Source organism: Ptychodera flava, chromosome 3 (genome assembly GCF_041260155.1).
Source record: "Ptychodera flava strain L36383 chromosome 3, AS_Pfla_20210202, whole genome shotgun sequence".
In the NCBI taxonomy this organism is placed as follows: Eukaryota; Metazoa; Hemichordata; class Enteropneusta; family Ptychoderidae; genus Ptychodera; species Ptychodera flava.
Genome location: NC_091930.1, coordinates 36,229,286 through 36,254,567, shown reverse-complemented (window position 1 = coordinate 36,254,567; position 25,282 = coordinate 36,229,286). Strand labels below are relative to the sequence as shown.

Genomic DNA, 25,282 nt, shown 5'->3' with positions numbered 1-25,282 from the left:
GCCTGCCTGCCTGCCTGCCTGCCTGCCTGCCTGCCTGCCTGCCTGCCTGCCTGCCTGCCTGCCTGCCTGCCTGCCTGCCTGCCTGCCTGCCTGCCTGCCTGCCTGCCTGCCTGCCTGCCTGCCTGCCTGCCTGCCTGCCTGCCTGCCTGCCTGCCTGCCTGCCTGCCTGCCTGCCTGCCTGCCTGCCTGCCTGCCTGCCTGCCTGCCTGCCTGCCTGCCTGCCTGCCTGCCTGCCTGCCTGCCTGCCTGCCTGCCTGCCTGCCTGCCTGCCTGCCTGCCTGCCTGCCTGCCTGCTGCCTGCCTGCCTGCCTGCCTGCCTGCCTGCCTGCCTGCCTGCCTGCCTGCCTGCCTGCCTGCCTGCCTGCCTGCCTGCCTGCCTGCCTGCCTGCCTGCCTGCCTGCCTGCCTGCCTGCCGCCTGCCTGCCTGCCTGCCTGCCTGCCTGCCTGCCTGCCTGCCTGCCTGCCTGCCTGCCTGCCTGCCTGCCTGCCTGCCTGCCTGCCTGCCTGCCTGCCTGCCTGCCTGCCTGCCTGCCTGCCTGCCTGCCTGCCTGCCTGCCTGCCTGCCTGCCTGCCTGCCTGCCTGCCTGCCTGCCTGCCTGCCTGCCTGCCTGCCTGCCTGCCTGCCTGCCTGCCTGCCTGCCTGCCTGCCTGCCTGCCTGCCTGCCTGCCTGCCTGCCTGCCTGCCTGCCTGCCTGCCTGCCTGCCTGCCTGCCTGCCTGCCTGCCTGCCTGCCTGCCTGCCTGCCTGCCTGCCTGCCTGCCTGCCTGCCTGCCTGCCTGCCTGCCTGCCTGCCTGCCTGCCTGCCTGCCTGCCTGCCTGCCTGCCTGCCTGCCTGCCTGCCTGCCTGCCTGCCTGCCTGCCTGCCTGCCTGCCTGCCTGCCTGCCTGCCTGCCTGCCTGCCTGCCTGCCTGCCTGCCTGCCTGCCTGCCTGCCTGCCTGCCTGCCTGCCTGCCTGCCTGCCTGCCTGCCTGCCTGCCTGCCTGCCTGCCTGCCTGCCTGCCTGCCTGCCTGCCTGCCTGCCTGCCTGCCTGCCTGCCTGCCTGCCTGCCTGCCTGCCTGCCTGCCTGCCTGCCTGCCTGCCTGCCTGCCTGCCTGCCTGCCTGCCTGCCTGCCTGCCTGCCTGCCTGCCTGCCTGCCTGCCTGCCTGCCTGCCTGCCTGCCTGCCTGCCTGCTGCTGCCTGCCTGCCTGCCTGCCTGCCTGCCTGCCTGCCTGCCTGCCTGCCTGCCTGCCTGCCTGCCTGCCTGCCTGCCTGCCTGCCTGCCTGCCTGCCTGCCTGCCTGCCTGCCTGCCTGCCTGCCTGCCTGCCTGCCTGCCTGCCTGCCTGCCTGCCTGCCTGCCTGCCTGCCTGCCTGCCTGCCTGCCTGCCTGCCTGCCTGCCTGCCTGCCTGCCTGCCTGCCTGCCTGCCTGCCTGCCTGCCTGCCTGCCTGCCTGCCTGCCTGCCTGCCTGCCTGCCTGCCTGCCTGCCTGCCTGCCTGCCTGCCTGCCTGCCTGCCTGCCTGCCTGCCTGCCTGCCTGCCTGCCTGCCTGCCTGCCTGCCTGCCTGCCTGCCTGCCTGCCTGCCTGCCTGCCTGCCTGCCTGCCTGCCTGCCTGCCTGCCTGCCTGCCTGCCTGCCTGCCTGCCTGCCTGCCTGCCTGCCTGCCTGCCTGCCTGCCTGCCTGCCTGCCTGCCTGCCTGCCTGCCTGCCTGCCTGCCTGCCTGCCTGCCTGCCTGCCTGCCTGCCTGCCTGCCTGCCTGCCTGCCTGCCTGCCTGCCTGCCTGCCTGCCTGCCTGCCTGCCTGCCTGCCTGCCTGCCTGCCTGCCTGCCTTGCCTGCCTGCCTGCCTGCCTGCCTGCCTGCCTGCCTGCCTGCCTGCCTGCCTGCCTGCCTGCCTGCCTGCCTGCCTGCCTGCCTGCCTGCCTGCCTGCCTGCCTGCCTGCCTGCCTGCCTGCCTGCCTGCCTGCCTGCCTGCCTGCCTGCCTGCCTGCCTGCCTGCCTGCCTGCCTGCCTGCCTGCCTGCCTGCCTGCCTGCCTGCCTGCCTGCCTGCCTGCCTGCCTGCTGCTGCCTGCCTGCCTGCCTGCCTGCCTGCCTGCCTGCCTGCCTGCCTGCCTGCCTGCCTGCCTGCCTGCCTGCTGCCTGCCTGCCTGCCTGCCTGCCTGCCTGCCTGCCTGCCTGCCTGCCTGCCTGCCTGCCTGCCTGCCTGCCTGCCTGCCTGCCTGCCTGCCTGCCTGCCTGCCTGCCTGCCTGCCTGCCTGCCTGCCTGCCTGCCTGCCTGCCTGCCTGCCTGCCTGCCTGCCTGCCTGCCTGCCTGCCTGCCTGCCTGCCTGCCTGCCTGCCTGCCTGCCTGCCTGCCTGCCTGCCTGCCTGCCTGCCTGCCTGCCTGCCTGCCTGCCTGCCTGCTGCCTGCCTGCCTGCCTGCCTGCCTGCCTGCCTGCCTGCCTGCCTGCCTGCCTGCCTGCCTGCCTGCCTGCCTGCCTGCCTGCCTGCCTGCCTGCCTGCCTGCCTGCCTGCCTGCCTGCCTGCCTGCTGCCTGCCTGCCTGCCTGCCTGCCTGCCTGCCTGCCTGCCTGCCTGCCTGCCTGCCTGCCTGCCTGCCTGCCTGCCTGCCTGCCTGCCTGCCTGCCTGCCTGCCTGCCTGCCTGCCTGCCTGCCTGCCTGCCTGCCTGCCTGCCTGCCTGCCTGCCTGCCTGCCTGCCTGCCTGCCTGCCTGCCTGCCTGCCTGCCTGCCTGCCTGCCTGCCTGCCTGCCTGCTGCCTGCCTGCCTGCCTGCCTGCCTGCCTGCCTGCCTGCCTGCCTGCCTGCCTGCCTGCCTGCCTGCCTGCCTGCCTGCCTGCCTGCCTGCCTGCCTGCCTGCCTGCCTGCCTGCCTGCCTGCCTGCCTGCCTGCCTGCCTGCCTGCCTGCCTGCCTGCCTGCCTGCCTGCCTGCCTGCCTGCCTGCCTGCCTGCCTGCCTGCCTGCCTGCCTGCCTGCCTGCCTGCCTGCCTGCCTGCCTGCCTGCCTGCCTGCCTGCCTGCCTGCCTGCCTGCCTGCCTGCCTGCCTGCCTGCCTGCCTGCCTGCCTGCCTGCCTGCCTGCCTGCCTGCCTGCCTGCCTGCCTGCCTGCCTGCCTGCCTGCCTGCCTGCCTGCCTGCCTGCCTGCCTGCCTGCCTGCCTGCCTGCCTGCCTGCCTGCCTGCCTGCCTGCCTGCCTGCCTGCCTGCCTGCCTGCCTGCCTGCCTGCCTGCCTGCCTGCCTGCCTGCCTGCCTGCCTGCCTGCCTGCCTGCCTGCCTGCCTGCCTGCCTGCCTGCCTGCCTGCCTGCCTGCCTGCTGCTGCCTGCCTGCCTGCCTGCCTGCCTGCCTGCCTGCCTGCCTGCCTGCCTGCCTGCCTGCCTGCCTGCCTGCCTGCCTGCCTGCCTGCCTGCCTGCCTGCCTGCCTGCCTGCCTGCCTGCCTGCCTGCCTGCCTGCCTGCCTGCCTGCCTGCCTGCCTGCCTGCCTGCCTGCCTGCCTGCCTGCCTGCCTGCCTGCCTGCCTGCCTGCCTGCCTGCCTGCCTGCCTGCCTGCCTGCCTGCCTGCCTGCCTGCCTGCCTGCCTGCCTGCCTGCCTGCCTGCCTGCCTGCCTGCCTGCCTGCCTGCCTGCCTGCCTGCCTGCCTGCCTGCCTGCCTGCCTGCCTGCCTGCCTGCCTGCCTGCCTGCCTGCCTGCCTGCCTGCCTGCCTGCCTGCCTGCCTGCCTGCCTGCCTGCCTGCCTGCCTGCCTGCCTGCCTGCCTGCCTGCCTGCTGCCTGCCTGCCTGCCTGCCTGCCTGCCTGCCTGCCTGCCTGCCTGCCTGCCTGCCTGCCTGCCTGCCTGCCTGCCTGCCTGCCTGCCTGCCTGCCTGCCTGCCTGCCTGCCTGCCTGCCTGCCTGCCTGCCTGCCTGCCTGCCTGCCTGCCTGCCTGCCTGCCTGCCTGCCTGCCTGCCTGCCTGCCTGCCTGCCTGCCTGCCTGCCTGCCTGCCTGCCTGCCTGCCTGCCTGCCTGCCTGCCTGCCTGCCTGCCTGCCTGCCTGCCTGCCTGCCTGCCTGCCTGCCTGCCTGCCTGCCTGCCTGCCTGCCTGCCTGCCTGCCTGCCTGCCTGCCTGCCTGCCTGCCTGCCTGCCTGCCTGCCTGCCTGCCTGCCTGCCTGCCTGCCTGCCTGCCTGCCTGCCTGCCTGCCTGCCTGCCTGCCTGCCTGCCTGCCTGCCTGCCTGCCTGCCTGCCTGCCTGCCTGCCTGCCTGCCTGCCTGCCTGCCTGCCTGCCTGCCTGCCTGCCTGCCTGCCTGCCTGCCTGCCTGCCTGCCTGCCTGCCTGCCTGCCTGCCTGCCTGCCTGCCTGCCTGCCTGCCTGCCTGCCTGCCTGCCTGCCTGCCTGCCTGCCTGCCTGCCTGCCTGCCTGCCTGCCTGCCTGCCTGCCTGCCTGCCTGCCTGCCTGCCTGCCTGCCTGCCTGCCTGCCTGCCTGCCTGCCTGCCTGCCTGCCTGCCTGCCTGCTGCTGCCTGCCTGCCTGCCTGCCTGCCTGCCTGCCTGCCTGCCTGCCTGCCTGCCTGCCTGCCTGCCTGCCTGCCTGCCTGCCTGCCTGCCTGCCTGCCTGCCTGCCTGCCTGCCTGCCTGCCTGCCTGCCTGCCTGCCTGCCTGCCTGCCTGCCTGCCTGCCTGCCTGCCTGCCTGCCTGCCTGCCTGCCTGCCTGCCTGCCTGCCTGCCTGCCTGCCTGCCTGCCTGCCTGCCTGCCTGCCTGCCTGCCTGCCTGCCTGCCTGCCTGCCTGCCTGCCTGCCTGCCTGCCTGCCTGCCTGCCTGCTGCCTGCCTGCCTGCCTGCCTGCCTGCCTGCCTGCCTGCCTGCCTGCCTGCCTGCCTGCCTGCCTGCCTGCCTGCCTGCCTGCCTGCCTGCCTGCCTGCCTGCCTGCCTGCCTGCCTGCCTGCCTGCCTGCCTGCCTGCCTGCCTGCCTGCCTGCCTGCCTGCCTGCCTGCCTGCCTGCCTGCCTGCCTGCCTGCCTGCCTGCCTGCCTGCCTGCCTGCCTGCCTGCCTGCCTGCCTTGCCTGCCTGCCTGCCTGCCTGCCTGCCTGCCTGCCTGCCTGCCTGCCTGCCTGCCTGCCTGCCTGCCTGCCTGCCTGCCTGCCTGCCTGCCTGCCTGCCTGCCTGCCTGCTCTGCCTGCCTGCCTGCCTGCCTGCCTGCCTGCCTGCCTGCCTGCCTGCCTGCCTGCCTGCCTGCCTGCCTGCCTGCCTGCCTGCCTGCCTGCCTGCCTGCCTGCCTGCCTGCCTGCCTGCCTGCCTGCCTGCCTGCCTGCCTGCCTGCCTGCCTGCCTGCCTGCCTGCCTGCCTGCCTGCCTGCCTGCCTGCCTGCCTGCCTGCCTGCCTGCCTGCCTGCCTGCCTGCCTGCCTGCCTGCCTGCCTGCCTGCCTGCCTGCCTGCCTGCCTGCCTGCCTGCCTGCCTGCCTGCCTGCCTGCCTGCCTGCCTGCCTGCCTGCCTGCCTGCCTGCCTGCCTGCCTGCCTGCCTGCCTGCCTGCCTGCCTGCCTGCCTGCCTGCCTGCCTGCCTGCGCCTGCCTGCCTGCCTGCCTGCCTGCCTGCCTGCCTGCCTGCCTGCCTGCCTGCCTGCCTGCCTGCCTGCCTGCCTGCCTGCCTGCCTGCCTGCCTGCCTGCCTGCCTGCCTGCCTGCCTGCCTGCCTGCCTGCCTGCCTGCCTGCCTGCCTGCCTGCCTGCCTGCCTGCCTGCCTGCCTGCCTGCCTGCCTGCCTGCCTGCCTGCCTGCCTGCCTGCCTGCCTGCCTGCCTGCCTGCCTGCCTGCCTGCCTGCCTGCCTGCCTGCCTGCCTGCCTGCCTGCCTGCCTGCCTGCCTGCCTGCCTGCCTGCCTGCCTGCCTGCCTGCCTGCCTGCCTGCCTGCCTGCCTGCCTGCCTGCCTGCCTGCCTGCCTGCCTGCCTGCCTGCCTGCCTGCCTGCCTGCCTGCCTGCCTGCCTGCCTGCCTGCCTGCCTGCCTGCCTGCCTGCCTGCCTGCCTGCCTGCCTGCCTGCCTGCCTGCCTGCCTGCCTGCCTGCCTGCCTGCCTGCCTGCCTGCCTGCCTGCCTGCCTGCCTGCCTGCCTGCCTGCCTGCCTGCCTGCTGCCTGCCTGCCTGCCTGCCTGCCTGCCTGCCTGCCTGCCTGCCTGCCTGCCTGCCTGCCTGCCTGCCTGCCTGCCTGCCTGCCTGCCTGCCTGCCTGCCTGCCTGCCTGCCTGCCTGCCTGCCTGCCTGCCTGCCTGCCTGCCTGCCTGCCTGCCTGCCTGCCTGCCTGCCTGCCTGCCTGCCTGCCTGCCTGCCTGCCTGCCTGCCTGCCTGCCTGCCTGCCTGCCTGCCTGCCTGCCTGCCTGCCTGCCTGCCTGCCTGCCTGCCTGCCTGCCTGCCTGCCTGCCTGCCTGCCTGCCTGCCTGCCTGCCTGCCTGCCTGCCTGCCTGCCTGCCTGCCTGCCTGCCTGCCTGCCTGCCTGCCTGCCTGCCTGCCTGCCTGCCTGCCTGCCTGCCTGCCTGCCTGCCTGCCTGCCTGCCTGCCTGCCTGCCTGCCTGCCTGCCTGCCTGCCTGCCTGCCTGCCTGCCTGCCTGCCTGCCTGCCTGCCTGCCTGCCTGCCTGCCTGCCTGCCTGCCTGCCTGCCTGCCTGCCCTGCCTGCCTGCCTGCCTGCCTGCCTGCCTGCCTGCCTGCCTGCCTGCCTGCCTGCCTGCCTGCCTGCCTGCCTGCCTGCCTGCCTGCCTGCCTGCCTGCCTGCCTGCCTGCCTGCCTGCCTGCCTGCCTGCCTGCCTGCCTGCCTGCCTGCCTGCCTGCCTGCTCTGCCTGCCTGCCTGCCTGCCTGCCTGCCTGCCTGCCTGCCTGCCTGCCTGCCTGCCTGCCTGCCTGCCTGCCTGCCTGCCTGCCTGCCTGCCTGCCTGCCTGCCTGCCTGCCTGCCTGCCTGCCTGCCTGCCTGCCTGCCTGCCTGCCTGCCTGCCTGCCTGCCTGCCTGCCTGCCTGCCTGCCTGCCTGCCTGCCTGCCTGCCTGCCTGCCTGCCTGCCTGCCTGCCTGCCTGCCTGCCTGCCTGCCTGCCTGCCTGCCTGCCTGCCTGCCTGCCTGCCTGCCTGCCTGCCTGCCTGCCTGCCTGCCTGCCTGCCTGCCTGCCTGCCTGCCTGCCTGCCTGCCTGCCTGCCTGCCTGCCTGCCTGCCTGCCTGCCTGCCTGCCTGCCTGCCTGCCTGCCTGCCTGCCTGCCTGCCTGCCTGCCTGCCTGCCTGCCTGCCTGCCTGCCTGCCTGCCTGCCTGCCTGCCTGCCTGCCTGCCTGCCTGCCTGCCTGCCTGCCTGCCTGCCTGCCTGCCTGCCTGCCTGCCTGCCTGCCTGCCTGCCTGCCTGCCTGCCTGCCTGCCTGCCTGCCTGCCTGCCTGCCTGCCTGCCTGCCTGCCTGCCTGCCTGCCTGCCTGCCTGCCTGCCTGCCTGCCTGCCTGCCTGCCTGCCTGCCTGCCTGCCTGCCTGCCTGCCTGCCTGCTGCCTGCCTGCCTGCCTGCCTGCCTGCCTGCCTGCCTGCCTGCCTGCCTGCCTGCCTGCCTGCCTGCCTGCCTGCCTGCCTGCCTGCCTGCCTGCCTGCCTGCCTGCCTGCCTGCCTGCCTGCCTGCCTGCCTGCCTGCCTGCCTGCCTGCCTGCCTGCCTGCCTGCCTGCCTGCCTGCTGCCTGCCTGCCTGCCTGCCTGCCTGCCTGCCTGCCTGCCTGCCTGCCTGCCTGCCTGCCTGCCTGCTGCCTGCCTGCCTGCCTGCCTGCCTGCCTGCCTGCCTGCCTGCCTGCCTGCCTGCCTGCCTGCCTGCCTGCCTGCCTGCCTGCCTGCCTGCCTGCCGCCTGCCTGCCTGCCTGCCTGCCTGCCTGCCTGCCTGCCTGCCTGCCTGCCTGCCTGCCTGCCTGCCTGCCTGCCTGCCTGCCTGCCTGCCTGCCTGCCTGCCTGCCTGCCTGCCTGCCTGCCTGCCTGCCTGCCTGCCTGCCTGCCTGCCTGCCTGCCTGCCTGCCTGCCTGCCTGCCTGCCTGCCTGCCTGCTGCCTGCCTGCCTGCCTGCTGCTGCCTGCCTGCCTGCCTGCCTGCCTGCCTGCCTGCCTGCCTGCCTGCCTGCCTGCCTGCCTGCCTGCCTGCCTGCCTGCCTGCCTGCCTGCCTGCCTGCCTGCCTGCCTGCCTGCCTGCCTGCCTGCCTGCCTGCCTGCCTGCCTGCCTGCCTGCCTGCCTGCCTGCCTGCCTGCCTGCCTGCCTGCCTGCCTGCCTGCCTGCCTGCCTGCCTGCCTGCCTGCCTGCCTGCCTGCCTGCCTGCCTGCCTGCCTGCCTGCCTGCCTGCCTGCCTGCCTGCCTGCCTGCCTGCCTGCCTGCCTGCCTGCCTGCCTGCCTGCCTGCCTGCCTGCCTGCCTGCCTGCCTGCCTGCCTGCCTGCCTGCCTGCCTGCCTGCCTGCCTGCCTGCCTGCCTGCCTGCCTGCCTGCCTGCCTGCCTGCCTGCCTGCCTGCCTGCCTGCCTGCCTGCCTGCCTGCCTGCCTGCCTGCCTGCCTGCCTGCCTGCCTGCCTGCCTGCCTGCCTGCCTGCCTGCCTGCCTGCCTGCCTGCCTGCCTGCCTGCCTGCCTGCCTGCCTGCCTGCCTGCCTGCCTGCCTGCCTGCCTGCCTGCCTGCCTGCCTGCCTGCCTGCCTGCCTGCCTGCCTGCCTGCCTGCCTGCCTGCCTGCCTGCCTGCCTGCCTGCCTGCCTGCCTGCCTGCCTGCCTGCCTGCCTGCCTGCCTGCCTGCCTGCCTGCCTGCCTGCCTGCCTGCCTGCCTGCCTGCCTGCCTGCCTGCCTGCCTGCCTGCCTGCCTGCCTGCCTGCCTGCCTGCCTGCCTGCTGCCTGCCTGCCTGCCTGCCTGCTGCCTGCCTGCCTGCCTGCCTGCCTGCCTGCCTGCCTGCCTGCCTGCCTGCCTGCCTGCCTGCCTGCCTGCCTGCCTGCCTGCCTGCCTGCCTGCCTGCCTGCCTGCCTGCCTGCCTGCCTGCCTGCCTGCCTGCCTGCCTGCCTGCCTGCCTGCCTGCCTGCCTGCCTGCCTGCCTGCCTGCCTGCCTGCCTGCCTGCCTGCCTGCCTGCCTGCCTGCCTGCCTGCCTGCCTGCCTGCCTGCCTGCCTGCCTGCCTGCCTGCCTGCCTGCCTGCCTGCCTGCCTGCCTGCCTGCCTGCCTGCCTGCCTGCCTGCCTGCCTGCCTGCCTGCCTGCCTGCCTGCCTGCCTGCCTGCCTGCCTGCCTGCCTGCCTGCCTGCCTGCCTGCCTGCCTGCCTGCCTGCCTGCCTGCCTGCCTGCCTGCCTGCCTGCCTGCCTGCCTGCCTGCCTGCCTGCCTGCCTGCCTGCCTGCCTGCCTGCCTGCCTGCCTGCCTGCTGCCTGCCTGCCTGCCTGCCTGCCTGCCTGCCTGCCTGCCTGCCTGCCTGCCTGCCTGCCTGCCTGCCTGCCTGCCTGCCTGCCTGCCTGCCTGCCTGCCTGCCTGCCTGCCTGCCTGCCTGCCTGCCTGCCTGCCTGCCTGCCTGCCTGCCTGCCTGCCTGCCTGCCTGCCTGCCTGCCTGCCTGCCTGCCTGCCTGCCTGCTGCTGCCTGCCTGCCTGCCTGCCTGCCTGCCTGCCTGCCTGCCTGCCTGCCTGCCTGCCTGCCTGCCTGCCTGCCTGCCTGCCTGCCTGCCTGCCTGCCTGCCTGCCTGCCTGCCTGCCTGCCTGCCTGCCTGCCTGCCTGCCTGCCTGCCTGCCTGCCTGCCTGCCTGCCTGCCTGCCTGCCTGCCTGCCTGCCTGCCTGCCTGCCTGCCTGCCTGCCTGCCTGCCTGCCTGCCTGCCTGCCTGCCTGCCTGCCTGCCTGCCTGCCTGCCTGCCTGCCTGCCTGCCTGCCTGCCTGCCTGCCTGCCTGCCTGCCTGCCTGCCTGCCTGCCTGCCTGCCTGCCTGCCTGCCTGCCTGCCTGCTGCCTGCCTGCCTGCCTGCCTGCCTGCCTGCCTGCCTGCCTGCCTGCCTGCCTGCCTGCCTGCCTGCGTACGTACGTACTGACTGACTGACTGACTGACTGACTGACTGACTGACTGACTGACTAACATTCACCTGGCAAGGCTCAGATGTAAAAGTTATTTTGCATTTGAAAAGTGACCTGGGTTAATTGTAATAACCAATGTATTTCAATATTTAAGGATTAATGTCATTTCTTAGTTTTTTTCCTCCTTATGATGAAGACGGGAACGAATTAATACCACAACCACATCCTCAATTTCCGACCTAAATAATGTGTATTATTTCATGAGGTCTGAGGATGTACAGATTCATTTGAAACTGTCATTGTGATCGGTTCTTGTAAAAATTGAGACGATTTCGTGAAGGAAATGCCCCGGGTTTAACCCTTTCACCATCATGGTTTGTCCCAAATCCATTGTTTTCTATGGTAAAGTTGGACCTGTATACAGGGAACTGGGGGTGAAAGGTTTAAACTGATCTCCTCTTTCATTCTCCATTTTCTCCGAGTAAATGTGCAAATTTCAATTAAAAGATTCAAAATATATGATGTGATCTTTTCACTTACTGTGTAAAACTATACATGCATACATACACAGGTATAGCTAATTGGTTTCTGTTAGCATTAATTCAGCTATCAGCATGTTCAAATTGGACTTTGTAAGCGTGACAAGTTCGCACAATGGGACTTTTTGAAATGGTGTGCTCCTCGAAAGTGAAAGACTTCAACTTTTGCTCGAACTTTCCTCAAAGCAACTTTCAACACTTTTCTTACCAAATTGAAAATAATGGGGTCACCATGCAAAGTTTGGAACTAGTGAAACAAACAAAATTTTGCAACACTTCAAATTCAAAATGACGTACATTCCTGTGTTAACTCTATGGGGTAAAATATTTGAATTTGGAAAAACAAAGACGGTAAAAGCTTTACAATGAGCCCGGATAAGTCTAAGATCAAACAAAAAAGTAAAAATTTTGAGTCCGACTATCTGTCCCCGAGGTGAGTTCAATGTAGTAAGTCCGCACCATATTTCAAACTATCTCGCACGATCTGTTCGCAGAGTGGAACAGCAACAACACCAAGTATACCTCTAACGGACAAGGCCTTACACAACAAGATAGCCCATGGTCTCGGCAAAGTGCTGGGATGCGAGAAGGAAACATCGGAAGAACTTGTCAAGTGTCTCCGTACCGTGCAAGCCGAAGACTTCATTGATCCAAGCCACCCATCCACGGTGATTGAATCATGAATGATTTTGAATGTTGTACTTTGATAATACTTTGATTTTATTTTATTTTCAAAAAATTTTCTTTTTCAAATTTATTTGGTCTTGTTGGCAATCGTTTCTTTGTTTTTGTTTCTTTTAATTTAATATAAATTATTTTTTTACAAATCAGCCTATAAATTATGTTTAACATAAAACAAATCATACTAATACTTTTGACGTATTTTGATCTGCGGCAGCTCCAGGCCACCTTGTATTTGCAACGCGATATACTCGTATTTTTTATAAGTTTCGTCTCATACAGCTTTTCCAAACTCTGTTCCTCCAACGTAAATGCTTTCACCAATCTTCTTTGTAGAATATTATATCGGATGCAATCGGGGAGCAGCTGGAAGAAGGGCCATTTGCTCCCTTTGTTGACGGGACAGTCTTGCCAGAAAACCCCAAAGACGTCGTTGCCGAAGGGCGCTTTTCCCGAACGAGTATTGACCTACTGATGGGTGCCAATGCTGACGAGGGTACGTTCGTACTGGCAGAGCTATTACCTCACACGGTAAACCAGACTATACCTACAGTGAGCAAATCTCAATTCGAGGAGTACTTACCATATTTCCTCTTCGGCCCCGCGAAAAGTAGCCCTGCTGCTCACGACGCCGTCAAGCTAATGTACGTGGACTGGGCGAAAGAGGACTCTGATGATGCTAACTACGCCGAAGCTTTGTCTCAGATGAACGGCGATGAAATGTTTGTTTGCCCGACGGATTTGTCAGCCCGGGCGTACAGCGAGGCAGGTAGTAAGGTCTATAGGTATTTCATGACCCATGTACCGGATTCATCATTCTGGCCTATGCCTTGGAGTGGTGCAGCCCATGGCGAAGATATCCAGTTTGTGTTTGGTTATCACTTCATAAACTTTACCATCATGCAACAGGAAGAGATAGACATGACACTCCAGATAATGAAGTATTGGACAAACTTTGCACGAACAGGGTAAATAAATACATACATGTGTAGAGAGAGAGAGAGAGAGAGAGGAGAGAGAGAGAGAGAGAGAGAGAGAGAGAGAGAGAGAGAGAGAGAGAGAGAGGAGAGAGGAGAGAGAGAGAGAGAGAGAGAGAGAGAGAGAGAGAGAGAGAGAGAAATTTGGCCTGTTAGGTTACGATCACAAAATATTTTGTCATACTGATTTGATTTGATACAAGATCAACCCAGTGGCACATTTGCATTTCATACAGTATTTAGTATATTACATCAATGACTCGTAGCTAGATGTGAGCTGAGATATAGACGTAGCATAAGAATAACCAGCAAGTCAGCCAACGTATGAGTCCATATTATCACATTGTAATTGTGAACAGAAAAGTCCGGTTTTGTACCCGTTTTGACAGGTTTCTCAAAATCTTGCTCTGATCAAACACAAAATTTTTAGCCAGGTTGCAAGGACCTCGTCGTTCATGGTGCTTTGGCCACCCGCCACCTTGCAAGACCAGCAGACGACAACCTCATGTACGGTCACGCGGTGGGGTACTGTTTCACAAAAATAGTTCCCTGACACTTTACCACAAGGAACTTGTAACCTCGGACGTCACTGTCCTCGAGCCAGTGCACTGTGATGGAACTTCAAAGGCACGAGCCGTATCTACATCCCCGTCACGTGATTAATCTGGCAAATCATGGCATTGAACATGTCGTGTTATATCATTCTTTACGGTTGATTGCAGAAATCCAAACCTGCCTTCGAACGATGAGTCCAAGGATGAAGAATGGGCTTTGTTTACAGTTCCCGGATTAGCGTACAAAGACTGGTCAGTCGGCATGGAAACCAAGTATGGCCATAAAACCAGAGAATGTGCATTATGGAACGATTATATTCCAAGCCTGATCAAACGTACAGGTATGTTGACATTTGGGCTGTTACGTCCATAAAAATCTTTCTAATAAAAATCGTTACCACTAATCTTCAACAAAGCTTTAAAAACAGTGCTTCATTGTATAAAATAGCAGTATAAGGTCGATTTTCAATAACCCTGCAGACGTACTCTCACTTTGTTTCTCTTTTCATTCCATTGCTGGCTAAAACCCCTCCAAACGATTCTCTTCATATCACAAGAGCACCTCTCTGTCATCTCCTAACTAAAGAAGCCCGCCAATCCCTTCCTCATTGAACCGTAGTTTTCCCTTCCATCACATTGGCAATAAAACTGAACAATAAAACAGTCTGCTTACATCCCGCCCTCCAACGATAAAAATTGACTATCCGCAGTTCGTTCATCAGCTGGTACTGGCTAAAGCGTCAAACTGCCAGTAAAAGATGCTAACAAACATTTTTTTGGCAAACACATTTGTTGGCTTCCCGTTTGGTATTATCAGCACCGGTCATGCAGTTTTCACCTGCAAGCAGAGAATTGTGTCTGACTTTCGCGAAAACACAAATTCACACGTCACATATGTCTTATGAGTATACGTCATCATTATGCATATCTCTTCGCTTTCAGAAAACTGTAATGAGTGCACGAGTGCCGGCCAAGACATCAAGCCCTCCATGAAAGTTGTCGGTTTCTTTATGCTTATGCTTTACAAACTTCTCGATTTCACATTTAATTAAGAACAATTTTCGCAAATGAGGGAATCATGTTCTTTGATCCGTTTTCGAATCACACCGACGAATTATATATATTTTTTATTTCTTGTGCACTGTTTCGCATATATTTACAAGGGAAACATCGCAAAGACCAGTGATTACAGTGATTTACGTTGAACAGTTGGAAGTAATCAAAACAGCGCCACCTGAACCGCACCATCCTCGTAACTTTGCAAAAGATGCGTTCTTTGCATTTAAGGAGATGCGAGTGGTGTCGTTTTGACTACGTCTGACCTCCTTCCATAGACAATGTTTCAACTTTCACAGAGTGAAGTTCTTCGAGATCGACTGAAAGTATCACCTAGACGATAACTACGCTTGACAGGGTTGGTAACTCCTCAATTTAGACAGTATTTCTAGTTCCCGTAAAGGGAACGGTTTAACGCAATGGCGCGTACCATCGGTATTTTGCGATGCAGTGTAATACCAAATGCATGTCAGGTGCCATAACTGTATGCCAATGAGCAATTTAACCCGGACTTGTTTGTAAACAACGAGTATCTCATAAGCAAACCGAAAAGTATCGTATACAAGCTACACCTCTTCACAATGAAGAAATATATCCAAGAGAGTTAAATCACAGTTCTTAAAGTTTTGCTATATTTTTACAACTGTTTTCTTTGTTGCTCATATGTCTACTGTGTAAAGGATTTAGCACAAACCCTTTTAATTATGAATGAGTGTAGCTATTTGCTATATTCTTTCCCGCTCTGATTGCAACGAAATGTTTGAAGTTTAGCGGGACCTGTTCTGCAAATACACGAACCTTTATAATTTTATCCAATCAGAAATAGGAGAGTGGCATAAGTAGCCAATGAGAAGTTAATGACATCATCGTACATCAAAGCAAATGTAAAGTAGTAATTGAATTGGCAGATATCATTCTGCCAATTTCAGACGTCAAAACGCGTCGTACCGGGTATCACTGTGTTTGTGTTTCCGTTTCAACAACATGGCGAGGCAGAGCAAGCACGATGTGCTCAAGGTATTTGCACTCGGGTGCTTGCGGTGTTATCTGCTCTCATAACATTCGCTAGACGCCTGTTCAGGGACGACCGCAGAATACCGCAAGCACTCAAGCAAATACCCCGAGTTTTTCGCACTTGCACTGTCTCGCCATGGCGGTTCTGTGATATTATTCTATGATTAATAAAGGTCAAATTATTGATAACATTGTTCTGTATACAAATAAAGCCTTATAAATAGACAACCGTGAAAATAAATCACATTTTTTCATGACGTGCGCTGTTGTAAACGTCGGTTTGATGTCGCCGTTGATACAAGCTACATGGCATGTCTTTGTTTTGTTGCATCCGAAGACCCGGCTATAGAAATCGTTTCAGAAAAAAAACTGCCCTGCGAGTCGGTGGAATATTCGCCCGGGATGTCGACATCGTGCGCCGAGTAAACATATTGAGGGGTGTACCGTACGCCAAACCACCGGTTGGTGACCTGGCATTCCGACCACCCCAGACCGACTCGGACGTTCGATGGGATGGTGTATGATGAGGAGACTACTTTCTATGGATCAGCTTGTATTCAAGCTTATGCGATCCGTTGGGAACCGCAGGCATTTGACACGTCGCTTCGCGATCTGTTCTCTCTCTCTCTCTCTCTCTCTCTCTCTTCTCTCTCTCTCTCTCTCTCTCTCTCTCTCTCTCTCCTCTCCTCTCTCTTTTTACTGTGAATCAGTACCGATCGCGAAGCGACATGTCATGTGCCTCTGGTTGAAACCCATCGCTGAAATCAAGAGCGAAGATTGCCTATACCTGAACGTATACGAACCGGAAACGACCGATGCAAGTTTTTGGGTCACGTGCACCTCGATATCTTCCCATCCGGATGCATCATTAAGCTCCCTGCTAATCAATGCTACTGTCAGTTAAACGTAAAACATGAGTGGTGATTAATTTATCACTCACAACACGATTGGAACTTATTCGAGATAATTGGATGGTGAAGTAATGTCGATTTAATCTACAAATGTAATCTCATATGCTTTTCTTTTTATAATACACACTTGTTTTTATGAGTAATTTGCACTATTACAACATTCAGCTATATGGCACCTTACACTTTTGAGGAATTTGAAAAATAAGAAGATCCACTTATCCCAAATTAGTTCCAATCGTGTTTCAAATGGAAGTTTTCAATAACGTAACAGTTGAGTTACCAGTTACCCTGACGTTTCCGATCCCTGGCTTACAGATCGACTTTGCAGCTTTGTGATGATTTTCAAAATAGACTGAGATACTATACCCTTATTGGTCTACGGGCCTCTTTGTTTTTCGTACCGTTAAATTCACCTACAGCCAGTCATATCACCTGACAATGCGATAGTAAAGATTCAAATAAACATTCAGTCAAAATTGATTTCTGATCAGAAATTGGAGCGTTAAAGAATTTGTTTGGTAACAAAAGATTATTCAAAATCTTCCCGTTAAATATCCCATTCTGGAATAGTGATATGCATATTAAACCTACTGGTTATGAAACCACTCAAAAGCAAGGCTGGTAGGTAGATGGGGAGAGAAATTACTGACTGAAAGAGTTGCTTTCCGTTTGTGTTTTTACAGGACACAATTCAATGATTTGCTTAATTCTTTGTTGACTTTATGAATCCATCTGAGCATTCTCTAAATGAAAACAACGTGAGTTCTCGGCTGCAGAAATAATGTTTACGTCACCCGAATCGTTCTCAAATTTGAGCCCCACCCTATAAACGACTACTGACCTGTGGACAGTCAGTCATATGTTTACAGTGTGTCCCATTCACTGCGAGTGATCCTATAGGACACTTCAAGATTTTCTGTACTCATATGCAAATAGGCTATATTTTGTCAGACTTTTGTTGACTGTCATCTCAGACTCGTGTCTTAGTCCGTATCGTGAGAACACAGTTCGCCGCTTGCAGGAGATATTATGCATATCTATATCGTAATCGGCCTCGCGTTTTTTAGCTGTGTTGCCGCTGATGCCCCCGTGGTTGAGGTCACCTCGGGAAGGGTAGCCGGCACAGCTGTTGAATTCATCCACCCTGACGTCGTCATTCAACGTACGGTCGACGTCTTCAGAGGGATACCCTATGCCGAGCCACCGGTAGGCGAGCTGAGATTTCAACCGCCAAAAAGTAAAACAGCCTGGGAAGGCGTTTACAATGCTACGGAGTTTCGCCCCACTTGCATTCAGCCGATGTACAGTTTGCAGCCTGGATCTGAACCGCAGAGTGAGGACTGTTTATTTTTGAATGTTTACGCGCCGCAAACAGAGGCACAGAGTAAGATACACAGAGTGGCAACACCTATTGTTTAAGGCGTGAAGCGGTTACGTAAGCAATCCATGTTTGCCTCGCCTCACGAAGCTTTTGGCTCTCTTTTCCGAAGAGTGCCGACCATGCACCCTCGGTAATTTTCGGATTTTCACCAATTGTTAAGCGAAAGTATGTTCGACAAAGTTTGTGTTGTTGTTGTCGTGTGGTGCTGATCGGAATTGATGTGCTGGCAAAAACGGGAGTGTTTTGAGCTTCAGGAAAGTGGGTGTCACCGTTTTAAAAATTCCTCTCATATTTTTATGAATATATAATGAGTGTGTTTGAACAAAATTTGAAAGTCTTTTATCGATACTGTCTGGTTTTACTCAATGGCTTACGGTCAGTCATACCGTCTTTTACACGTGCGTCAAAAAAGGACATGTTTATGAAACTGCTGGCGTGTTATGTTTTGATTGGCGTGAAGCAGTGTTTCTGGCCTGAGAGCTCACAAAGTAACTATGGTTGCTACGCGACTGGCAGTACGATGCCATCTCGTCGTATGTTTCGCATAATCTCGTGTAATTATCAACCACAAACAAAGCCTCCAAAAAGTTTAACACCTTTGAAGCTCATTTTAATATGAAAAGCCAATAGTCTACTGAGACGACCATGGAACAAAAGGCATGCAAGTGTTGCATGTTTTGTTATGTTTTGATTGGCGTGAAGCAGTGTTTCTGGCCTGAGAGCTCACAAAGTAACTATGGTTGCTACGCGACTGGCAGTACGATGCCATCTCGTCGTATGTTTCGCATAATCTCGTGTAATTATCAACCACAAACAAAGCCTCCAAAAAGTTTAACACCTTTGAAGCTCATTTTAATATGAAAAGCCAATAGTCTACTGAGACGACCATGGAACAAAAGGCATGCAAGTGTTGCCACTCTGTTTATGTTACTCTGTGACACAGGTAAGGGCAATTCCCTTCACTATTATTTCTGAGCTTCAGCTAAATCACCTTTAAAACAATAGTAAATGTACAAGAATGGCACACGACACTATTCAACGGCGGTCCTGTATGAGAAGCAAAGAAGAACTGCGAAGTACAGAAGTTACTTTGAACGGCACACAGAGGCCGTTAGGTCATAAAAAAGTAATGTAAGTCAACAATGACAAGTTTTCCTTCGCGGGCGCGTAGGGTGATAGCCAGCTTTCTCAAGCGAGGAGATAACCTTTAAGCCTTTCACTTGCTACTGAAGTGTCTTTTTCCCTCGCTCGCACCTACCTATGTGTCTGTCTGTGTGTAAATCTCTTTACGTGTCTCTTGTTATGTATTTCTGTCTCTATGTCTCTCTCTCCCTAGTCCGGATCTCTGCCTGTGATGGTGTGGATTCACGGCGGCGGATTCCTCGTTGGGTCTGGTTCATTGTACGACAGTTGTCAGCAATTGGGAACGTCATCGTGGTAACCATAAATTACAGGCTTGGTGCACTGGGGTTCTTTCTTACAGGCGAGTCAAAGTTTCAAACGCTACACGCGCTGTTTGTCATACTATGTAACTTGAACGAATGCAAGTAGGCTTCACAAAGGAAGAGAGTGGAATTGAAGGGACATTAGCTTGAACACGACAATAACCAATGAGTTGTGCTTTTGTTTGGAAATGCAAGTGCAACTGACTGACGCAAGTATTTACGAGTTGTGGTCACTCGTTTGAGTCACCATTTCTTGCGGATGACTCATGATAATATATGTGACCATTGTTATTTATTCATACGCCTGCAATTTGATAAGCATATATAGTCAGCAGATAGTTGATTCATCATGGCAACATTATCATCATACTGCAGGTGACGAGCACGCCACTGGTAACTATGGGCTGCTCGACCAGATAGCAGCATTGGAATGGGTACAGGACAACATAGCAGGTATGACTCACCGAGCTTCGATTATGTACTGAGAAGGTATAAAAATATTATTTAGGACTCAGCCCTTGGCGTAGCGCCAGACGTTAAATAGTAAATTTTATTTCCATCTGAAGATGCACTGTCGACAACTTGGGCGGTTGTACACATGAGAGGGCCCAAGTAGCACTTCTTATTGCGTAAACTTTAAATTCAAACACCCAGTTTAGCCCTCTAATGAAAACAGTACACGCTTTGTCACATCCCAGTAGGTATAGATTTTCTGTTTAAACTGTCAAAAAGTTTGACATAAGTTGGCAATTTTTACCATATGAGCAACCAAATGTCTTTAATAAGGGACGTATTGTGCATTGGTGGCGATAGCAACTGTACTGCCCAACTTCCAATTGCAAGCTGATAACCACCGTTCCATCTAACAATTTTAACACCTAGTTATTGATACAGAAGACACTTTTCTAAATTCTATCCCAGCATTCTTGGCATGTGTCCAATTTTCTCTCTCATTTTACTCTTTAGGCGTGATGGTAATGATATCTTGTATCTATTAAGAGGGGGAGAATTAATATGACAGTGCTATATTTTTCTAATGGCGTGTTAAAAAACAATATACCAATTGGAACTAATTTGGGATTATTGGATGCTGAAATAATGCCGATTTAATCTTCAAAATGTAATTTCATCTGCTTTTCTTTTTACATTACACACTTGTTTTTATGAGTAATTTGTAATATGGCAAGACTCAACTATCTGGCACCTAACACTTTTGAGAATTTTTAAAATATGAAAATCCAATTATCCCATATTAGTTCCGATCGTGTTTACTTTGCATATTTCGTATTTGTTTCTTTACAAGCTCTCAAAAATGGCGGCTCCCGTAAATTTGGTTTGTTAAACTTTCGCTCACTAATATGATGAACCAGAACATGCGTAATCAGTTAGCTGTGGCGCGTCTATTACCCACCAAGTAAGGAAAAGTGTTTGTCGAGTAATACAATCACTCATTTGTCACAGGACAGCTTTCATTGATAAACGAACTATTTATTTTTGGTTTTAAGGCGCCAGGAACACATAGCGACAACGATTGCTTTGCCTTGGTTCTTTAGTCTAAGTAAGGGTCGTATGTTTTCCCCGTAGCAGATTGGGGATGACGGTATGCATTAATCTTCAAGAACAGATCATGTGTGCATGGAAGCATATCAGCCTACTGATATAGAAACAAACAAACAAACAAAACACAACCTTGAAATTCAATAATTCCAATCAATTTATGAAGTAATGAAACAATGAATAAATTAACGAATGACTTAGTATAATGAATGAATTAATACATTGTTATAGGTGAATGAATAATCAAACTGATTAATTAATGAATTGTACTTCAAAAATGAATTCATTAATTAACGAATAAATTAATCTCATCTCTCTCTCTCTCTCTCTCTCTCTCTCTCTCTCTCTCTCTCTCTCTCTCTCTGATAACTTTATCACAGTCGTAGTTCCTCTCTACTTAAACCCCTTCACTTAACATCAAGGCATACGCAAAATGTTCACATTGTCCTGATAATACTAGTGCTAATCTTTATTATCTATCTCGATAGCATTTGGGGGAGATGCCAACACAGTGACAATATCTGGGCAAAGCGCCGGGTCAATCAGCGCCGATCTCTTGTTGTTTTCGCCACTGGCGGAGGGACTCTTCCACCGGGCAATTATGAAGGTAAGCTCAAACGTTGAACATTCAAAATTGTTAGTATTTATTTGCTTTCGTTAGCCTCTAGCCTTTACAATTCCGGTCCTTCAAAATGATGAAAGTTTTATCCATCCATACAATACATACATACATACATACATACATACATACATACATACATACATACATACATACATACATACATACATACATACATACATACATACATACATACATACCTACTTACCTACCTACCTACCTACCTACCTACCTACCTACCTATCTACATACATACATACATACATACATACATACATGCATACATGCATGCATGCATACATACATACATACATACATACATACATACATACATACATACATACATACATACATACATACATACATACATACATACATACATACATACATACATACATACATACATACATACATACATACATACATACATACATACATACATACATACATACATACATACATACATACATACATACATACATACATACATACATACATACATACATACATACATACATACATACATACATACATACATACATACCTACCTACCTACCTACCTACCTACCTACCTACCTACCTACCTACCTACCTACCTACCTACCTACATACCTACCTACCTACCTACCTACCCACCAACCTTCCTACCTACCTACCTACCTACCTACCTACCTACCTACCTACCTACCTACCTACCTACCTACCTACCTACCTACCTACACCTACCTACTACCTACCTACCTACCTACCTACCTACCTACACTCGACCTACCATACATACAGTACAGACAGACAGACAGACAGACAGACAGAGACTGACTGACTGACATGCTGACATACATACATATTGCATACTGACTTACTGACATATATACTGACAACATACTGACATGCATATATACATACATGCAGACAGAGAGATAGAGGCTGACTGACCGACTGACTGACTGACTGACATAAATACAGACATACAGACTTACTGACATACATACATTGATACCGACATGCATTCATACTAACATACAGGCATTATTAATTACAATATTGTTTTAGTCGTACATAAGGAAGTTTCAAGTAGACCTGACAAGGCTCACTTTGCATTAGAAAAGTGACGTGTGTTTATTGTAATCATCAATGTATTTTAAGCGTTAAGGATGAATGTCATTGCTAACATTTAGTCCTCTGTATGATGAAGACGGAAACGAGTTAATATTGCAAACATATCTTCAGTTTCCGACCTACGAAAAAGCGTTTGTTTATTCCTCTACGATTGAGGATGTACACGTTTATTTTGAACGGTTCTTTTTAAAATCGAAACAATTACACGAAGGAAATACACCGGCTATAAAATTGTCCTTTTCATTCTCCATTCTCTCTGAGTAATTGTATACATTTTCAGTGAAATGGTTCAAAGATATATGATATAGATGTGTGATAAATTACTGTGTAAAGCTATATATACATGCATGCATACAAAGGACATATAGCTCATTAGTTTCTCTTAGCATTAATCAGCTATTAGCATGTTCAAATAGGACATTGTATGCGTAACAAGTCAGTACAATGCGACCTTTTAAGTCCAGTAAGTCCGCACCATGTTCCAAAATATCTCGCACTTATATTTACAGAGTGGAACAGCTACAATACCGACCTTTCCAATAATGGATAAGGCGTTACAAAGCAAGATCGCCCACGGTCTCGGCAAAGTGCTGGGATGCGAGAAGAAACATCGGAGGAACTTGTCAAGTGTCTCCGTACCGTGCAAGCCGAAGACTTCAATGATCCAAGCAACCCAGCTACGGTGAGTGAATCATGAATAATCCTATAACACTTAGTTTTTAATTATTTAGTTTTATTTTATTTTATTTTATTTTATTAAAGAATTATTTTCCTTTTCATGTTAATTTTGTTTGCAATCGTACCTCTTGTTTCGATTTTGTTTGAATTAATATCAATATTTTTCTAAATCAGCCTTTGAATTAATTCTTAACATAAAATAACCATACTAACAATTTTTACCTATTTTTACCATCGGCAACCACCATTTTGCAACACATTTTATACATAGTTCGTCCCAAAAGGCTTCACAAAACTCTACGCCTCTGACCTAAATGCCTTCACCATTTCTTCTTTGTAGAATATAATATCAGATGCAATCGGAGAGCAGCTGGAAGAAGGGCCGTTTTCTCCTTTGTTGACGGGACAGTCTTGCCAGAAAACCCCAAAGAGGTCGTTGCCGAAGAGCGCTTTTCCCGAACGAGTATTGACATACTGATGGGTGCAAATGCTGACGAGGGTACGTTCATGCTGCTGATATATTACCGTACACGGTGAACCAGACTAAGCCTACAGTGAGTAAATCTCAGTTCGAGGAGTCTTGCCAGATTTCCTCTTCGGCCCCGCGAAAAGGAGCCCGGCTGCACACGACGCCGTCAAGCTAATGTACGTGGACTGGGCAAAAGAGGGCTCTGATGATGCTAACTACGCCGAAGCGTTGTCTCAGATGATCGGCGATCAAATGTTTGTTTGTCCGACGGATTTGTCAGCCCGGGCGTACAGCGAGGCAGGTAGTAAGGTCTATAGGTATTTCTGACCCATGTACCGGCTTCAACATTTTGGCCTATGCCTTGGATGGGTGCAGCACATGGTGAAGACGTCCAGTTTGTGTTTGGTTTTCACTTCTTAAACTACATCATAATGCCACAAGAAGAGATAAACATGACACTCCAGATAATGAAGTACTGGACAAACTTTGCAAGAACAGGGTAAATTAATATAGACATATGTACACATACATATGAGAGAGAGAGAGAGAGAGAGAGAGAGAGAGAGAGAGAGAGAGAGAGAGAGAGAGAGAGAGAGAGAGAGAGAGAGAGAGAGAGGGAGAGAGAGTGAGTGAGTGTGTGTGTGTGTGTGTGTGTGTGTGTGTGTGTGTGCATATTACACCATCGACCCGGACTTAACATGTGAGCTTAGATATAGACGTACCATAACAAAAAACAGTAAGATAGCCAATGTATGAGTCGATATAAGCACACAATAAATGTGAACAGAAAGGTCTCTTTTTTATATGTTCCCATTTCGTTAGGTTTCTCAAAGTCCTTCTCTGATCAAATACAAAATTTCAGCCAGGTTGCAAGGACCTCGTCGTTCATGGTGCTTTGGCCACCTGCCACCTTGCAAGACGACACCACCATATATGGTCACGCGACGAGGTCCTCTTTCACCAAAATAGTTCCCTGGGAATTTACCACAAGGAACTTGTAACCTCTGACGTCGTTGTCCTCATGCCAGTGCACCATGAATGAACTTCAAAGGCACGAGCCTTATCTACGTCCCCACCACGTGATTAATGTGGCAAATCATGGCACTGAACATGTCGTGTTATCTCATTCTATACGGTTGATTTCAGAAATCCAAACCTACCTCCGAGCGATGAATCCCAGGACGAAGAATGGGCTTTGTTACAGTTCCCGGATTAGCGTACAAAGACTGCACTGTAAAAATAGCGGACGCTAGACGCGTCTTTACGTGTTCAAAATGTAGATGTCGGTGTTCAAATTTGAACGGCTAGTGTTCATATTGTTAACACTAGTGTTCATATTATTAACAATGATGTTCTAAACCTGAACACTATGTGTTAACATCGACCCCCTTCAAGTGTTCAAAAACTCAGCATCACAGAAATTTTACAATACTGTGAAACAATTAACAGTCTTTTGTGTTTTTTACTTTACAATCGCTATATTAAATTTACTATTGCTTCACTGTCAGGCAATCGTACACGGATTTTGGTGTAACGAATTTCACACTATGTGAAAAATATTTCCGGCCTACAATTGCTGAAAGCATGTTTTTTCTAAAAAAGGAAGTATACAAAATAATTTTACACGTTTATTACGTGTTAAAAGTTTAAAAATTAGAAACGAAAATCAGAAACCACCATGAACGTTTTAATTTTAACATCGGCGTGCAAGAGGCGTTCTACTTCTAAACACTTGGTGTTCAAGTTTGGTGCCTTTTCCTATCCCATGATGCATCAAAACGGAAGTTGCGACATTTTTCTTGTAAACGCACCCTGAAGTCGTGATCGTGCGGAAGCAAGACCAGAAAGGGTAAGTTTCCTCTCCAAAATAGTAAAAGTTGTTAGATTTTTGAAGCATCTATATTATCGTCCTTTGAAATTAATTGTATTGTACCTTGAAATAGCTTAACTACGTGAAGAAACCTTTTTCTTTCAGTGGCTGGTATACCAACAACGAGCTGTGACTACGCCGTGGTACTTTTGGCCATGGCATATCGATCGATCTCACTCGGGTCATGCAAGGGTCATCGCAACACAGCTGTAGCGGTAACCCTTGACCTGAGCGCGATCGATACGCCTTGCATAGTACCGCTGCGTAATCACAGCTAACACATGTCTTTTAGTAGACACAATCGCATGCAAAACATCAGTTAAACATCATAGAGTACACAATGTATTGTTTCAGCATATGAGAGTTTGGCTTTTTTATTTTAATCAGTTGATGACAAGAAGCAGCAAATATTTTGTAACAGTATTGAAAGAGGCACTGTATAGTGAAAGTCTCCCCTTTTCCTTAAC

At 53.9% G+C, this 25,282-nt stretch overlaps 2 protein-coding genes across 2 annotated transcripts in view; both read left to right on the top strand.

Annotated features, from left to right (window-relative positions):
• Positions 1-14,872, top strand: part of LOC139129915 (acetylcholinesterase-like) — a 43,285-nt gene extending 28,413 nt beyond the window's left edge. The window contains exons 5-8 of the mRNA XM_070695607.1: positions 10,979-11,152; positions 11,502-12,133; positions 12,865-13,037; positions 13,639-14,872. Of these exons, the coding sequence (XP_070551708.1) occupies positions 10,979-11,152; positions 11,502-12,133; positions 12,865-13,037; positions 13,639-13,748 (1,089 nt within the window). The 3' untranslated portion in view covers positions 13,749-14,872. The remainder of the gene's footprint in view (positions 1-10,978; positions 11,153-11,501; positions 12,134-12,864; positions 13,038-13,638) is intronic.
• A 1,834-nt stretch (positions 14,873-16,706) lies between these two features.
• LOC139129256 (carboxylesterase 4A-like) lies at positions 16,707-22,940 on the top strand. The gene is made up of 6 exons (XM_070694900.1): positions 16,707-17,061; positions 18,395-18,541; positions 18,879-18,956; positions 20,549-20,667; positions 22,308-22,480; positions 22,817-22,940. The coding sequence occupies exons 1-6, from the start codon at positions 16,707-16,709 to the stop codon at positions 22,821-22,823; spliced, it is 879 nt and encodes a 292-aa protein (XP_070551001.1). The 3' UTR covers positions 22,824-22,940.
• Positions 22,941-25,282: the final 2,342 nt, after the last annotated feature.